A 19,031-nucleotide genomic window follows, 5' to 3' on the forward strand; every position below is an offset into this window, starting at 1 on the left:
ACGTCTGCTTGATTTGGGTGGAATGGGTTATAAAACTGTTCTCCTGTATATGTTAAAAATAATGCAAGTGCTGTAACTTCACACTTTCAGGGTAGGCACACATAAAAAAAGAACAGAAGTTTTTGTTGTTGGATGTTTCTAGGTCTTGATCTGATACAACCACTGTCTGTACTGGCATGCTCCTGGGCAGAAAAGGATTAGACTCTGTCCACTGTCTGTCTGTCTGTCTGTCTGTCTGTCTGTCTGTCTGTCTGTCTGTCTGTCTATTTATATGGATTGTGGGGGCATCATCACCACAGTGAGATTTGGTGAAACAGTAAACATTTATTTTATATAAGCCTTTGTAAAAACTTAAACAGATGGAGGTCGGTTATGAATGAAAGGGACAAAAGGAATCAGTAGCGGTCAGAAGGCCTGTGCACTAATGGTGTGGCATGGTAGATCTAATCCTTCTGTCGAGGGACTTTCTGCCGGCATGATAAGTGTCAAGCTCTGCACCAGCGTCTCATTAGGAGGAGGACAGCTGTGCAGAGGCGGACAGCCACTTTTCAGAGCCACCAGTTGAGTCACAGAAGGCTGGTAACCAATCAACACCTAACCTCCCCCCCACCCTCCCCCTGATCCCTCGTTTGGGTTTGTTGACATTTGCATAACTGGATATGTTGATGCTGATAGTATACATTTTGGCCAGGTTGTGTATTTTTGGTGTGAAGTTTAATCGTTCATCTTTTTTAAAACCATTAATTTGCCTTAGCAATTTGTGCATCTACAAAATTGCATGAAAAAGTTCTTAGGCTTTGCATAATCTGCAAAAAAAAAAAAAAAAAAATATATATATATATATATATTATTCTGAATAATTTGTGATGCCAGTTTTTAACACTCCAAGGCAAGGATTGTAAAAGTTTTATTTTTATACATTTTCACAGAAACAGTTAGAAGTATATTGATACAAGTATATTGATACAGAGTATTTATTTCTCTTCAGTGGTCCCTTTCCACTCCTGATATTACCCCTCCAACCAATAAATGAATAAAAAATGGTATTACGTGAAAACTTGGCAATATGTTATTTTTTTCTTATATTTGAAAAAAAAGTTAATTGCAGATTGCTTTTAAGGTTAATCTTTTGTTTTTCCTTTTGTTTCAGTGTTTTTGTTTGCTTTTGTTTGAGTGAGCACTGAAAGGGTACTTGGTTTTTTTTGTTAAATAAAAAAATGTATTCTAAACAAAGTTGCTGCATAAATAAGCAGTGAGAGTAAAATGACCATCTTTCATGAGCATAACGAGTTTGACTTTTTATACTCAAGTACCATAAAACGTGCATTTATTTTAATTCTGATTATTTGCAACAAGCTGAATGCTAGAGGCAGTGCAGCTTTGCTTATGTTGGAGGCAACATTAAAGCTCTGAGCTGTACATTATGCAAATTACCAAGCAAGAATCCAAATGTTCCTGAGAAAGTATCTCAGCCTGAAGCCATAACTTTGATAGTCAGCTGAGTAACACCACATGGCTTTTATCCTTTCTCACAAGGATTTCAAGCAGAAATGTAACTCCTGTCATCTTTTCTATCCTTATTTCTCCATCCTGACTCTCATACCTTCGGTGACAGAGATGGAAGCAAACATGCATCCGTTAAACGAGAACCATAATTGCATGGTGCCTGGACAGACAATACAATGTGGCTTTGTAGGGTGAGATTGCTGCTCATGTTAAGACGTTTCAAGAGTGTCGTTATTTGAGAGAGTTTGCTCCTAGAGTCGCGAAAGCCGTTTTAAAAATAGCCAGCATTTGGGATCCACCTCATGCTAGAACCCCCCGCTGGCCGGATCAGCTGACCTCTACCTGAAGGTAGTCCTGGGTTCTTTGACTGCTCCACGGCAGCCTGTCAATCACACTTCTGAGGCTCGCTGTGTTGCCTGACCGCTTGGCAGTCTTGCCACTGCGGTGCAAATCCCAGCAGACCTTCGCTGTCAAGAACAGAAGCTCTTAGACACATGAAAAGGAGCCCTGTCTTATCCTGTATAGTCTTGGTTGGTAGAGCAGACCAAGACATCACAGTTAGATGGAAATGATATTGTAGATTTTACAATATATGATAATTATTACCTGAAAGACAATCAGCTAAGGTTTTTTTACAACTTTACTTGCTAAAGTGTTATCTAAATTCATAGTTTGTGCTAACCTCCCTCCTAAATCGGCTTTGATGCTCTTCGGTCAATCCGCAATGGTCCGTGTTGAATTTCTCTAAACCTTCATTCTTCTTCCTTCTCCATGTTTTCCTGCAGGTCATCCTGATCCTGACCAAGTATTACCATGCCGACTCGACCAAGGTTCTGGAGAGTTCGCTGTGGAGGTAGGCCAAACTCTTTCACCGCCTCTTGCCCTCTCTGTCATGTCTCGCCTCGCGGAGATATCTTTTTTTTTTTATCAGCGACCGGCGTTCCCTTTTTAACATCGGGGTCAGCCCGCGTCTTTGTTATCTCTGCCCAGCGCCCGCCTCAAGGAGAGGAATGGCGAGACGGAGCACCGTGACGGACAAAACATCAGCAGGCGGCGAAAACCAAAGTAGGGGAGCGGAAAGAGCGATGCTAACAGGCTCGGACGGACATCTGTTTGGACAGATACGGTATCAGCGTGGCACAGGGCAGGATGGTAGACACCGGCAGCGACAGGGAAAAAGGGGGTCAGGTCTCGCTGGCAGAGCGCGCTCTGTTTAGCAGAGCTGCTGCTCGCCAACACACTTCTCACCTCTCCTCGCTGTTGAGCAGCAGATAGCATATTTCATTCATTCTGCTCCACTTGACAACAAGTATATCTTGTCGTCCCTGCATATAGCCTCATGGAGTATTAATATCTCTTTCATTCTACATGTTCTTGAGGCTTCTTCGACGCGACCCCGGACCTTGTGAAAAAAACGGGCCGATGAATTGCGTTCAGGTCTCTGAATAAAAAGGTGTCAAACCTTGGAGTGAGGATGCGTGAAGCTGGTTCAAATGGACTGTCTGGAAGGCGTCCGCACACGGCAGAACGTGTCCGACGGTGGGGCTTAATTCATGCCATTCACCTCGCCGAGGACTCCGTGACTTCAAAGCTTCCTGCTCTCATTAGCTCTGAGTGTCAATCTCCCCAGAGGACAGTTATGAATAATGTACGTATTTTTTCCTCCCTTCGTGTTGATGTTTTAATTGTTGCAGCGTATGAATAATTGCTTGCCAATTCAAAACTCGGACAGCTTGCTTGTGTAAGTGAAAACGCGGCAAATGGTGGAGTTTTGTCTGAATCTTAATTGGCAGAAACAGGAGCTGGCCATCTGCCCATTGGCTTCATTGTCCAAAGCACAGGAAGTAATCATTAAATTAGCATGTTTTGTTTCTTCCGTAGGTCCGATACTGTCTCGTTGCCCTTTGTCTAGGCGTTGTGTATGGGGCGTCGTTCACTTGCTGTGTTGCTGTCAGTTTTGGCATGGGGAGTGGACGGCCACAGTAAGCTGGCCTTCGGGCTTTGAAGTCCCTGGGCTGTAGGATCAAACAAGGAAGATAGGAGAAGATGAATGGCTTGGCCGTCTTGAACTGTCAGGTGGGGTGAGATCAACATGTCAGGTTTCTACCAGGGGAAAAGTTTAAAACTCAGATGGGAGGAAGGTTTGCGGGACTGCTGGGTTAACGACACGAGACCGTGATGATGAATTCCACACGAATTCAACTTTAAAACGCTACACGATCTTTTCTGTTTAAAGTTTCTGCCTCTGTTCCGAGGGCATAATAGAAATCCATTGCCATTAGCAAAACAGGTCACCTTTAAAGATGCTCATGTGTCCTTAAGGCAACTATGTATCTGGCGGTGACATAAACTGGGTGAAAGGAGGGATTGAAGTGTCAAAATGAGGATTAATTGTACCAAAGAAGTAAATACATCTGCATCATCACTCTCTCTTTCAGATAGATTATCTTTTTTATCCCAGGTCAGCTAATACTAAAAAGATCTGGTAAAGTCTAATTCTGATTGGGTCAGTGATTTACTGATAACTGACATTGATCTAGGTCTGCAGCCGTAACAATCCAAAGAGCCATTTTTCCTCCCAGTCCAGTTTAATAAAACTCGTTTAGAGCCACAGATGTTACGTGACCTTTTGAAAAAGAGAACCTAGAGATTTATATCTACTGTAGGAGATTTGTTGTCATGGTTTTAGTTTGTGTGTATGTGTGTGTGTTGGGGCTGGGGTTAAGGAAAAAAAAATAAGCCACACTGTTAAGAAAGGACTTGTTAAGCTGAGAGTTGATACCTGCGCCTGTTTCTTTCCCTGGTACACAGTTATGGTTATGGGATCTGTTTTTCATTGTCCAAGTTACCATCTTTTGATGATAATATGGAGTCTTAAAAATTAGTTAAAATGTCAATATGGCAAAGAGCTTTCTGGCTGCAGTGTATGTCCACCTGCTGTAATGCAGTGTTAGAAATTAACCAATTCACCGATTCACCCAACAAGACATCAGGTGGATGTTTTCCCTTAATGATCATCAACAAACTGGACTGGCCACGATGACCAGACCTGACCTACAGCTACAGGTATGAAAACAGCAGGAGCATTCTCTGCGAGCTCCCAGCTTTGATTTGACCATTATCTAGTCATTTAGTTGTGTAGAAGTATATATCAAACCAGGAAGTAAGCAGACTGTATATCTGGACTGCAGCCAGTTCATCCTTACATCTATGCAGAAGATAAAAGTACTGAGCAAACCTGAAAGACTCAACATAGACTGGTACCACTAAAGGGGGCATATCATGCTGTTTAACTCCATCCTTTTCAGTTGCGGTCTATATAAAGTGAAGCTGCAATGGTGAGAGCTACTCGTTTTGGTGCGGTCTCTTTAAAGCTGCAGTAGGAAGTTCTGAGAAAAGCTGAAAATAGCCTGAAATTCAAACCAGCACACCTTACAGGTCTCTCCCCCTTGCTCTCTACTGCACTAAAGCTCTCCTCCTCCATAGCGGAGCCTAGCGTGCTGCTCCATTGTTTACCCTTGGTTTTATTCTGGGCTTCGTCTAATTATTTCTTCTTAACTTGTTGTGTCTGGGCCATTTCTCAGCACAGTGGAAGTACACCAGCAATCTTGAACTTGAACAACAGTAATGCTGTCCGGGGGAGGCGTGTGAGCAGCGTAAACAGGAGTGATTGACACTACTAACAGCTAATAAGAACCAGATATTCCTCCTGGCTCTGATTGGTTGGTTCTGACCGGGAGTGATGTATTTGTGCAAATACACCGTAGGACCACTGTGTAGAGCAAGAAGAGCTTTATTTTTCCAAGCTTAACTGTCTCATATTTTGTCAGGACATAGTGACAGTTTTAACCAATATGTAAAAAATACATTTTTACTAAAGTTACCTACTGCAGCTTTAAATGCAAAGGAGGCACTTGACACCCTGCCTCCCTCCAGGTCATGGAGCATTCCACTCCACCCAGTTCCTAGGATACTATGAGACAGTGTAATGAATTGTGTAGGATAGTATGCACAACAACTGAAGAGTTATACTTATCCACTTGTAGCTTCGACATCCTTCAGCTTGACCTTCAAAATCGATCAGGGAAATAAAAATGGAGGATTTGGGAAATTGGTAATCTGGAAGTCCATGACCTTGTTTAGCAGCTCTTCAACAAATACGCTGATGTAATTGTTCAAAAAGCATCATAGTCAACAGAGAAAGCTTAACCGCTTGAAAAACAATAATCATCTTTATTGTCATTGCAACATATATGCCAATTAAACTTGTTGTCTGCATTTAAACCATCCCAAGGAGCATTCTGGGGTTAATGGTCTTTCTCAGGGACTCAGGCTGGCAGTCTGTAGGAGTTGAACCAGGAATCTCTGGAATGAAAGGGCATTGTTCTAACTACTGTCGCTTTTCCGTTGTTTACAATTAAACAATTATGAGGGTATAAATACTCTTTAATCTGACATATAAAATGTAAATAAATATAGATAAAACAGATGCATTTAAAAAATGACAACATCCATCCATCCATTTTCTAACATGTCTTGCCCTTGTGGGGTCATGAGGGGTGCTGGTGCCTATCTCCAGCTGTCAATGTGCGATAGGCGTAGTTACAACACCTATCTGCATATGTATTTCTTACAACACATATTTCATTTCCTATCAGATACAAACTTATTGGTGGAATGACAACAGTTCTAAATATTCTAAATATCATATTGGTGAGAATAATTCTGAACTTCACTGGAGCAACAAAGTTAAGAAGCAGCTCTAATGTAGCGTTTAAAAAGAAGATCCAGACCCCACCCCTCTTTATTTTTTGCTGACTGGGCAACCACTTGGTGTGACTGACTAGTATAAAGCTCTACAACTCTTGTCTGCTCCCCTTTTTTATACTTTGAGTTCTTGATGATTCAGCCTCTTTCTGTCTTTAAATAATGGACTGCCAAGAATTGCATGTAGCTGACAAACATCAGAACCGCTGAGTGTTTCTACGCAGTGTCTTGCTCAGGAAAAAAAAATTAATCGGACTCTTATCTTGCTTGATAATGTTTTTTAGCTCCCTGTGCTTGAGTTGTTGCTTTAATTCAGATCAGTTCTGATAAAGCTTCATGTCAACTAAATGAAAAAGGCCTTGTGGATAAGGCGTGAGGATTTGCTATTGCATTATCAAACACCGCTGACTGGAGGGTGACAGAGCTCATCTCCAGACTGCTTCTCCAGGAGGAGCTGTGAAATACTGAGTTGATCCTGACACCGAAAGCAACACATGTACTCCTCAATCTTTTTTTTTTTCCCTCTTTAAATATTCAGCGCAAGTATATCCTATTTTCACATGATAAGTAAAGGTTTAATTGTCTTTCTGTCTCTGTTGTTCGTAGTTATTTGTTTGGGTGAACAGGAGTACATCTTTACGTTCTGCAAATTCCATGATCTTAATGCAGATTATGCAACACTCAAAATGTCTCCAATGTGTGCGTGTAGATTTTGCATTCTTTACAACATGCTGCCATTGGCTACCATTAAACATCAATGCTAGCCAAGGTACTATGGTTTTCGTCACGGTTGTTGATGCGGCCTTTTAGCACCCCGCTCATCTGGTGAGGTTCTGTGAAGTTCCCATCAATGCTAGTTATTCTATCTGTTGTAGGAAAATACCACATCAGTTACAGAGAGCTGAATAAATCCTTCCAACGGCGGAGAGCTACCAGCTAGTCAGAGGGCCCCCCAGTTTTAGGCGACTTTATCATTTTAAAGCTGCTCAGACTGAGAATCCTCATCCCTGCACCATATTAGCATATAAGACTTGTCATTGTTAAATCGAACAGAATTTTTCTAACTTGTGGATTTTTATGTTATAAACAGTAAGACTATGTTGCCAGAGGCTGCCAGATGTACAAGTCGACTTCATCAGCTGATCCACCAACCAGCTAATTACAGTCTGCTGGGACGGGCGTCACACCCGTAGAGGTGGAGAGTGTTTTAACACCCGCAGTTTAACTCAGTCGTTCATACTGCCCCATCTCGGTCTCTCTAGACCCGATGTGTCTGTGCTGAGGCTGCCTGCCTCCTGTCCACTTCCAGCTCCCGCCGCTGCTTGAAGCAAGACCCCAGCTATGATCGTGACAATAGGAGTAGGCCTGTTTCAATATATTTTTTTACTCAAGTACAAGTAAAACATAGTCATCCCACAAAACGTGTCAGTCAAGAGTAAAAAATGATGTTTGGTAAAAAGGCTGCTTACTTAAAGAGCGCTTGAGTGGTTCTGTTTAATTAATTTGTGTCATACAGAGAAAACATACCATTAAGTGCAGGTTCTCAGAATGATATACAATAAAGAAATCTGTAAAAGTAAATCACATAATTGCGACAAAGCAGGGAGGAAGAAACGCGCATTTCCGAATCTCAGTTTTCCACCTCTTAAAACCTTTGAAAGCAAGACTTGGAGTGGGTGATTTTTAGACAATCTAGGACATCTCTCTAAAGCAGATGCACAACATAAAAACAACAACACTTGTTCACAAACCAGAAGTCCTTTTTTTTTTAGTTAAAACGTTTTTTCATCATTGAGTAAAGACACTTGTGTCAGGTAGAGAAGCCAGACAAGACACTCAAGTCTAACCTTGCCTGCAAGATGAATTCTTGCTGTTTTTTTCTGTTCCATCTTGTGCCACTCCTCCTGTTTGTGTCCGAAAACAAAAAAACAGCACGGCCCAATCACATTGCGATATTATGGTTTAACGGGGCACATTCTGTTGTGACGAGAACAGGCGCTACTGAGCTCACAGCCGAACCAACATAAACATGTCAGTGCAGGAGGACGATCGTTTGCCTGCTTCTATCACGTCTGTTTTGTAAGAATCTATGATTTCATCTTTGAAAGATGAACAGCCAGAGGTGCCTTCACAAGCTAATGACTCATGCATGTTGCTAACATTTAATGTGATACAGTCATTAATTGAAACCAACCATTGGTAGGTGGCCACCAGGCGTCATTTCGTCCAATCAGCTGAAGGTCCCGCCTCTCCCTGAACAGATTGAATGGTATGAGTCCCAGATTGATAATGTGCAGAACATTATCAATCTGGCAGGCCAGGTTAACTTAAGTAGGAGCAGTCTTCAAATTATTATTACTCAAATACAGGTAAAAAGGTGCACTAAAACTACTCCCAGAACTATTTATTTTTTAAATGTTACTCATGAAGATGTAACTAGAAACTACCTACCTTTGTCGATTGGCTACTGCCTCTTTTGATGCACTTGCTTGGCGGTGAGGCGAATCAGATTGGAAGATGGTTCAGACAGCTGTCGTGCCTTGGAAGCTACCCCCCAAAAGGCTCCGGTTCCTCTGGGAGCGCGCACTCGGCAGGAAGAGAAGCACATATTCACCTTAAAGGGCTTAGGCAAAGTCTAAATGTTGTTTTGGTGCGCCTGCTGGCTGAAGTAAGTAGAATTTATCAGTCCCACGGTCCTGTCAGCCAGACCCAGGTACCTGTTAAGCTCCCTACTGTCTTTTTGCCCGACAGTATCAGTGAGATACAGACAGGAAAAATCAAGTTACAGGTCATTTCAATTAGATACTGCTTACCTTTATGTCATGAAATCACTTGAGCGTAGGCCTACCTCCTTACTTGTTTAGGATATGCAGCTGCTGTAGGCATGAGCTTCCGAGGGGTTCAGAGGTGGACTAAAAAATGAGGCATAAAATAACAACCTGCTGTTTATTTTAGCTGCCGTTTGTGTCTCATGAGGGAATTTTTAATTTTTTTTCTATTCGAGATGCAGAGGCGATGTCCGTGCAGGCCAACATCACATTTTTCTTTTCATTCTAAATGCGTTCGTTTGGGTTTATGTGAGCATATGGCCCAGAGGGTGGGTGGAGGACAGAGATGAAAATAAATAGGGGAAGGCAGACCACTGGACGGCAGGGCAATTAGGCTGTCTGTATATTTTTACTGTCAACATACTCAGATGTGGTAAAAAAAAAAAAAAAGCACAACGGCGTTCTGCCATTATGAACCTCACAATTGAAATGGCACGGAATTTCGAGTATCGCTGCAATCTCCTATCCCTAGTATCTCCTAGTATTGTGGTAAAACCGTTCTCTGTGAAACAGGTTTGCGATATGATGCCTCTGTCCCTGGCGGTCTGACCACTAAATCCAGCTCAGTTTGACTCACACAAAAATGTTATCTTTTGAAAGCTTACAAAAAAAGAAGGTCCAATTCATGTCCAGCTCTATTAAATGCGTCCTGGTTGAAATTCACTGCCGTTGAATCCAGTTCATTCAAGTACGATTCAGTCGCAGGATTCCCATGTATACAGGAACCTACATGTAAATAATGTACTTAGCAGAAAATGTGCGTTCCAATCCTTACCTTCTTCATGGGTACTTTAGTTCAAAGTACATGCTTTAACCCCCCATAACACCACACAATGAAGAAAACACTTCAGAATGACTTTTTCTTGATGTATTGTTCGTTCTTCTGGTAAATTAAATGCTACTGATTTGCGGGCCTTCCACATCATCAGAAACACCAGGCTGGTCATATAGCATCGTAGCACATTAAGAAGCTATTTGACCCAGGGTGCTATCCACATACTCCCTCTCTAATCACACATTCACATAAACAGGGTTCTGGTGATAGGGCAGGGGGGGAGTATTTATAATTAATGCTGTCTTCTCACATCTTTTGAAGAGGCGAAGGGGGCTGGTAGCCATCGCCCTGGGGGGGGGGCTCCACTGTTCCATTATGGATAAGGAGATCGGCTGACAAGCTGCCTGGTCTACGTACGGTAGAGCTCCCAAAATTACTCGTCCACAAAAAGAACTGCTGACAGGATGCCTGTCATGCGGTCTAAACTGTCAGAAGTGCTTCTTTTTTTTAATTTATTTTTTATTTGAGACACCCCATAACACATGAAACCGTTTCACAGAAACAAACACAGGAACTTTACCGTACACGTAAAGCGCAAATGTCACGCGTTCAGATATTCTTCGCGCTAAATGAGCACGTATTCTCGATGATGGTGATTTGTTTCCGTGCCTTTCGTTGCGTCCTTTTGTGCCGTTGAGGTTCTTTTAGAGCAGTATTTCTGGAGACTTACAGAGCTTAAGTGTTTTCTTTAGCATTTTTGAAAAACAAAGAAACCCTATAAACTTGTGCTGTTTGTTATACGACCTTCGTTGGTCTGTATTTGTGTGCATGAGGTAATGTGTGCGCTGCTGCAGGACATCCGCTAAATTGGAGAGAAAATAAAAAAAAGGAGTGGGCAGGCGGGGAGGGCAGCGTATCACAGGGGTCTCCAGGGCTTGTTTAAGATGAGCAGTAGGGGGCATCACACTTCAGACAGACGCATTAGACCTCCAGCTCTCGCGCTCCCTCCTCCTTTCTTTGTTTATTACCTCATCCTTTTTTTTTCCTGCTCTTCCTTTTATGTGTTTTTTTTTTTTTTGTGTGTGTGTGGCTGAGAACAACCGATTTTCAAAGCTGCCTTTAACAAGCAGTAATAAGGGAGATAATACATTATGTGATGATACAGAGAGTTTTGGCTTTGATGATTCCTGACATAACTGGGTCATAATAGCAGACAAGCAATAATGCTGCAAGATCTCAAAGCAGATCTCAAAGCGGGGCAAACAAACTACAAGAAATTATGCTTAAAATCTAAATGTAGAAAGCATGTCAACATAAAGAAAAAAAAATGGTTTCAACTGTTTTTCTTATATAAATAATGAGTGAGATGGCTGGAGAGGATATCATTCTCACAGTTCCCAGTCTGCTGATATAAACATCTATTTGTGTATTTGGGTCTTTTGAACAAAACATTTTCTTGTAGAGGAACATTTCAAACTAGATCCGTTTCCGCTTCATTGCTGCTTTTTGATTGTCTCAAGGCTTCCAAACATTGTGTGGACGGATAAAATATAATTTGGGTGATTACATTGAAAAATAAATTAAATATCAAAATTCATATACATCATAATGTCTTAGGACCATGTATTCCGATATTGCTTCACCAAAAGTTGCTTTTGCTGCCAGACCTTAGGAGATCTGGCAGCAGAAATAATCTCTGAATTTATTGGTATGAAAGATACCTGTTTGGTTTTGTAGATATAGATTAGGTCTTCCATTGGAGAAGTCGGCCTAATGCATCACAGAGACTTTACATTTGGCACAGGCATACTGATGAAATACAGTATTGGTCACTTTGCCCTTTCATAATTTTTTTGTGTAATGAAGAAAAAAAGAGGCTAAAGTCCAATCTAGCTACATATAGCCGTCAAAGAACCTGTTGCTAACAGCAAACACAGGGCCAAAGTCAAAGGCACCGTCATAGGAGTCACTATAGCAACAGGAGTCATATGCAACCATTACTGTAAATATCATGTAATGATATTTACAGTAATGGTTGCATATGAACTAAATCTATTATATTCTGGCCATTATTTTAAACTGTGTAAACATTACATAATAAGCTTAAAATAAATTATACCAAATAAACCAGGATTTTCATGAAGGAAAATAAAAAAATAAATAATAAAAACAATATATGGGCGTGATGGTGGGTGGGACAGCAGGTAGCGTGGCCCGTGTACAGAGGCCTTAGTCCTCTACTCGGTCGACCCGGGCTTGACTCTGACCCACGGTCTTTTGCCACATGTCTCTACCCCTCTTCCTGTCAGCCCACTGTGTTAAAAAGTGAGCCACTAGAGCCGTGAAAATATATATAAAAAAAGAAAATGCATACATACATATATATATATATATATATATATATATATATATATATATATATATATATATATATATATATATATATATATTTATATAGCGCTAATTTGGACAAACTTAACTGTAATAAAGGAGCACAGAGAAGCCACACTTTCTTTTAAAGTGCAAACTGGTGTTAGCGCAGCGGCGCAGTTAGCTGCCACAGGTATTTGGAAAATATTAAAATTTTGGTTCCTATTTGCATCAAATGTAAAGATTTATGTTTAATTTGAATGATTATTGCTTTTTGGCTTGTAGCTAAAATTAGGTAGATAATTACGTCAGACAATATTGAACTTCAGAGTATTGCTATCAATCGTCCTGTTTTGAATTTGAGCAGATGCCAAATAAGAGATTGTTAATTTGCATGTATCACGCTCTACAGATATAACTAAAGATAAAATTGGTGTTTATGATTCTTTCAATTTGTCTTTGAAGTCGTGACAAATGACATCCCACCCAAGTGAGGATTATTCTATTAGCAAGTAGTAAAAGAAATGGGAATTTACAGATTTGGTAATGAACTGGTTTAAGAGAACTTTGTTTAAGAGAAACAAAAAGAAGTGCTACCCAGCAGAACCAGCATTAGCTAAAAACATACTAGAAGTATCTGGTAAACTAGGAGTCTGATTTAGGCCAGAGAACGGTCCCACCAGTGTGATTGTGTAGGGCTTTTTCCCAGACAGCCGCAACAATATCTGTTACGATAGTATTTCTGAAACTGCTCAAAAAACAGTTTTCCTTTTAAAAGGGGAGAAGTCCGATGAGCCCAACTCCATCTCTGTCACTCTGCTTCCTCTGGATGTAAGAAAAGCTTGTTACTACATACGCAGTACACTTTTCAAATGGTTAAAACACACGTGGTCATCCAATTCTAGAAGACGTAGTTTGATGCGCAGCTTTTGTAGAATGGGCCTTCAGAACCACACTGACTAAAAACTGTAAAAACTAATCTTGATTCTACGGCTGAATATGGACCTTTGTTTAATTAAGCTTCAGTCTTCTGGTTTTAAGCACATGCACCAGGCGTGCCTGCTACCCGCTCACTTCCCACTTTGATTTCTCTTTTATCAGTTTGTTTCATATGCTGGAGAGCCTATGGTCAGTCATTCCACCATTACAAATGTGTTGATGATTACCCGTCCTTGGGGTCCAGATCATATTCCGCCCCCCCAAACCGAAGCACAAGAAAGCCACAAAGTAGAACCAAACGCTTATGGGCTTTATCAGGAGAGCCCGTTTAATTTCCCCCCCTCGTTTTTCCTCTTCGGCTCATCTTCTCCTCACTTCCACAATGTATATTTTTGATTAATTCCATAAATTTATTTTCTCCTCTCCCTCTTTGTTCACTCGGTGGTTTTCCTTCAGTCCAGATGGTCTCGGATGATGTAAATACTTAATCGAGTCAAGAGCACAGTTTCCCTTTCATCTCTGCGCCCCACACCTCCACCACTTAATCACTACCCTCCTCCATGCATATTTCACAGCCTGGAGAGGAAGAGACCCCAGAGAGGAACCAAGAGAGAGAGAGAGAGAGAGAGAGAGAGAGAAAGATGGTACCAGCGAGAGCATGGAAGATGGCACTGAGTCTGCTCTCTAAACACAAGTGGTTGCAGGAGTAGAGAAAAACACTCCAGGGTCAGAGCGGCGAGTTGAGTGGAACCATCTTATTTAAAGGATAGGAAAAGAACATTCTGTGGCAAACGAGGTGGATGCTCAATTCCCAACCCTTGATGTGGAGAAAAGGAGGAAACTATAGGCCAATGGTGTTGGGCTGAGATTGAAAGGCACGCAAATAAACTCACTCTCAGTCCTGAAGGCAGTGTGAAAGTTCTCAGACATTTCTGTGCTCAAAGAAGAGTTTTTGTTTTATAATAACAGCAACAATACATTTTATTTATAATGCACTTTACATTTCAAATAAAATGTCAAAGTGCTACAATAGCTGGGGGTTAAAAACAGTTCCCAAAGTATAATAAAAACAAAAACACAATAAAACGCCATAAAAGCAAAATTGTTAAGTAACAATGTTAGTTTGAAAAAGGAATGTCTTTAGGTGCTTTTTGAACACCTCCACAGTTTGTGGGGCCCTCAGGGTCTCTGGGAGGGCATTCTATATACGCGTGGCAACTGCCTGGAAGGCCCTGTCTCCCATAGTGGAGACTTTAGTCTTGGGTTGGTGCAGGCAGTAGGTAGAGATGGAGGAGCGGAGGTTTTGTGGGGCTGTGTGCCAGTTGAGGAGATCACTGAGGTAGGCAGGGGTTTGCACTGATGGGTGAAGAGACAGATTTTGTAATGGATTCTGTGTTGAATAGGCAGCCAGTGGAGTGATTTCAGGACCGGAGTGATATGATCGTATTTGCGCCTCCTCATCAGTACTCAGGCAGCACAATTTTGCATACACTGGAGCGTTTGCAGGCTCCCGCCAGTGACGACAAGGAGGGCATTGCAGTAGTCCAACTTGGAGGAGATAAAAGCATGGATCAACTTCTCAGCATCCGCTTGGGAGAGGTAGGGACAAAGTTTGGCGATGTTTTTGAGATGGAGGAAGGAGACCTTGCAGAGGTGGCGGATATGGGTGTCAAATGTGAGATTTGAGTCAAGTCTGACCCCAAGGTTTGGAACAGAGGAAGACAGGGGAATGTGATGACCAACAATTGGTATACTGGTGAGGAAGGATGACTGGGTTTGATGTGGGGCGCCAATCAGGATGGCTTCGCTTTTGCTGCTGTTTAATTGAAGGAAGTTGTCAGACATCCATGTCTTTATCCCCTCCAGGCAAACCTGAAATGCAGACAGTTTTAAACTCAAGAATATTCAAACATTGATATATATTACTGGAATGGACAACCACTATTCGCTGCTATGGACAGCGACGTGTGCACTTAGGCGCCATTACTATGCATTGAGTTTTGTCAACAAAACCAAGCTGTTCTGATGTGGAATGAGCACGCGTCTGTTATAAGCACGGTCGAAGCACCCTTAACTCTTTTCTGATTTTCATAAAATATGTCTCAAATTAAAGCTGAGAAAATTGCCAACGTTCTGATGGGAGCATCGGGACATTTCCTGAAGTTTCCCCATGATTTGGCGGGCTAAGCCGTGAGGCAGACACCCTGTCTACTTTTAAGACTAATCTTAAAACTTTCCTTTTTGACAAAACTTATAACTAGAGTGGCTCATGTTACTCTGAGCTACCTTTTATAGTTTTACTGCTATAGGCTTAGGCTGCTGGAGGACATCAGGATCTAATTTTCTCACTCTATAGAGTTCTACTGTTCTTCAATTAAGCAATATGTGTTGTCATTTCTGCTTTAACTTTCTGTTCTCTCTCTTTTTTCTTCATAGTAGGTACACCTGGTCTGGCGTTCTGTTAACTGTGACATCATCCAGAGAAGACGGCTCACCTGCTATTACCATCTAATGTAGAACAGATTACTAGATCAATGTGTGCTTCTGTGCTTTTTTGTCTCTCTTGTTGTGTCTCTGCTCTGTCTTCTGTAACCCCAGTCGGTCGAGGCAGATGACCGTTCACATTGAGCCCGGTTCTGCCGGAGGTTTTCCTTCCCGTTAATGGGGAGTTTTTCTTCCCACTGTCGCTTCATGCTTGCTCAGTATGAGGGATTGCTGCAAAGCCATGTACAATGCAGATGACTCTTCCTGTGGCTCTATGGTTCCCCAGGAGTGAATGCTGCTTGTCTGTCACACAGACAGAGAAAGGGGAAAGGAGAAGCAGAGACAGGGAGAACATACCAGTCAAGAGTTTGGACACACCGTCTCATCATAGCTTAGCCAGCCTTCTCAATCAATGGTTAATCTTTATGTTATTCTTACCTCTTGGAACGTCTTCCAGACTGTTGGAAAGCCATCTCAGATAACCAAACATAGGGAGGCAATTTTGAAGAATCCATAATTCTACCTAATTCTATATACTTTTTTGTCATAGGTTTGATATCTTCACCATGTGTCTACAACGTAGAAGTATAAAAATCAGGGAGAGCCATTGAATGACCAAGGTGCGTTCCAACTTTTGACTGGTAGTGCAGATTAAAGCTGATTTAGATGCAACTGGGCAGTTTTAAGTGAGCGTGTTCACACTGTGTCTTTACTGATTAGTTCCCAGTAATCCCCTCTAAATGCCTATTAACAAGTAGTCACGTCACGCTGTCGGCTGACAGCTGAGCGGCTGCAAATCTGTGGCCGGTCTGACTTTTAAGCCGTCCTCAATCTGTCTGCGGTGCGTTCACACCTCTGTCTACTATTGTCAAGACAGATCTGATCCGGGAGGACGGATGTTAGTGCAGGGTTTAGGTGTCATGTTTCTCAGGAATGTTTGCCTAATCTTCATCTGTTCTCTGTCTTTACAAGCGTGTTTCGGAAACGCCGTCATGTCGATTTCTATTTCCGATTTATTATCACACTTAGCAACATAGATCAAAGATTTTGAAAACCCAAGATGCCCATAGCAAGTAATAAATTGTTCCTCATATGGGGGAGGAGGAAGAACCTGTCAGTGCCCACTTAATCCTGTGCGGGGTCACGGGAGCTTGAGGTTTAGGCCAACGGTCAATTGGCCCCTGGAAATGGCCCCAGCTCATCAGACAGCCGTTACAGAGACGAGCGAGTCAACCATCCATGCACACATTCACACCCCAAGGGGATTTTAGAATCTCCAGAAGACCTACTAATGAGCAAGGAGAACATGCAAACTCCACACAGAAAGCTCTTGAAGGGGTAGAGGGAAGACCAGATTCAAGCCCAGGACTATTTTGTTGTGAGATAACAATGCTAGAAAAGCCCTGATTTTACCTATCCTGTCTTAAGATCAAAATATGTCAGTGTCACTAGATCAGGGGTTAAAGCAAAAATAATCAATTTGATGGATTTTTTTTCTAGTCAGCCCATATTTTCTATAGCGAAGCACGAGGAGTTCCCTAGTTGGTCATGGCGTTTATCAGCTAAGTTACTGGAAGTGAGGAAATAAACGCAGACAGATGACATGAACACAGGTGGAAATAACTCATTAATTAACTGCAAGAGCAGTGACAGACACACCTACTGAGGGGATTTGTTCTCAGATGTTCAATCACCTGAACTTTCTGACCTGCTGGTTCGCATAAATCCAAAGAAAACATTTGACCACCACTACTTTCATTCATGCCATCTGTGGCCAGTTTGAGATGTTCTTCCAAAAGTTAAAATGATGGAACACCGATAAACCTCAGAAAGTCTGCTTTGCAAAGACCCGCCCTACTCTCTTCCTGATTGGGTAATGTCCAGGCTCTGCCAGGTTTCATTGGTTTAGTGCAGCTTCTGTATAAAACCTTGAGTAAAAAGTCTAAACGGAACCAAGTGGATCTATTTTTTATGCGTTCATCTTCCAATTGATGGAAATCCATCGCAGTGACGGAGAACTTCAACCCATGCACTTGATAGCAGTTTTTGTCCCTTATTTGATTTCAAGAATTAAAACCAAAATGAGAAATTAACAATATTTTTGGTGTTTTTGTTTTATTTTATAGTGTGACACAACTTACATACACGATTGTTCCTTAAAATGATGCCGGACATCATTAAACAACACATTTTTACCTTCATAATTTTTAGCCAACCAGTACTGCTTACATTTTTTTGCAATAAGAAGCAAACTTAGTTATTTGTGGGTGAGGAATGCAGAAGCTAGAAAGCTATTGAAGCAAAGCTTGTTTGGCAAGAAAAATCTTAATGGGTAGTCACACAGAAGCTTGGTAATTAAATAGAAATACTAGCTAAGATTTTGATGAATATGCTAGCTTTTTAATATGAAAGCCCTAAAGCCCTAAAATATAAATTTGCTTTATAAAACAATTACTTACAGGTCTAATGGTCAAAAATGACAAAATATACTTCTTAGGTTAATTCAAAACTATCAACTCAACTGAAATCCTCTGCATTTATCTTCCTGCCCACTTGGTACCTGGACTCTCTGTAGTCCAGGAACTTGGGATCAAGGTAACATAAGGATGCAACTGCGAGAATAAAACTCATTCAAACAAAACGTGGCATCAAAGAAAGGTGAGGCTGCAAGCAGAAGAAGAAAAACAGTGACACTTTAAAAAGTGTCACTGTTTGTGTTGAAAAAGTACACTGTGCGGGGTTTCTGTGAGGTTGTGATAAAAATATTTCATTTGATGGTCCTAATTCCAGGCCTGAGCTCTTAAATACAGAGATATTTCCATCGTAGTTCTTTGATCATATTTGGTTAGGTCTTAAATGTTTATTTGAGGAATAGGCTCACAGCCTTTCTTAGATCTGTGATTTGTAGTTCTGGCTGAGGATTTCAGGTATTACTCTGTCACAAGCCGACAAACCCCATGATGAAGTAACGCAATAAAGATGTTCAGCTTTCTGCTCCCAAAACTGATGTTATTTTTTTTTTCCACATCGTTCCACATGGGAAAATTTATATTAACAGGGACTTTACTGAAAACCCTGAGTTTTTAATAGTTGGCGAAGACCTGTTACCAATTACTGTTATGAAACCTGACATTTACTGCAGTCGTCATGCTGTTATAAAGCACTATAAAGTATTTAATTTAACTTACTAAGGATTATAGAATGCCTGAATGTGGGGAGATCTCTTGCTTTCCACAATTGGATAATTTATTACTTAAGAACAACAGGAGCAGCACAGAAGTAGCATTGATATCCAGATAAGACATCGCTTTTCATCTTTTTTTTCAGTTCTTTCCTTCTTTTTCTCCCCCATGTGCGCTGAC

The 19,031-nt window shown here is 41.3% G+C and overlaps 1 protein-coding gene across 1 annotated transcript in view; it reads left to right on the plus strand.

The window, feature by feature from the left end:
* sorcs2 (sortilin-related VPS10 domain containing receptor 2) overlaps positions 1-19,031 on the plus strand; it is a 413,959-nt gene that overhangs the window by 120,596 nt on the left and 274,332 nt on the right. Inside the window, exon 2 of the mRNA XM_036146243.1 lies at positions 2,292-2,359. Within this exon, the coding sequence (XP_036002136.1) occupies positions 2,292-2,359 (68 nt within the window). The remainder of the gene's footprint in view (positions 1-2,291; positions 2,360-19,031) is intronic.

This window comes from Fundulus heteroclitus, chromosome 14 (assembly GCF_011125445.2).
Source record: "Fundulus heteroclitus isolate FHET01 chromosome 14, MU-UCD_Fhet_4.1, whole genome shotgun sequence".
NCBI lineage: Eukaryota > Metazoa > Chordata > Actinopteri > Cyprinodontiformes > Fundulidae > Fundulus > Fundulus heteroclitus.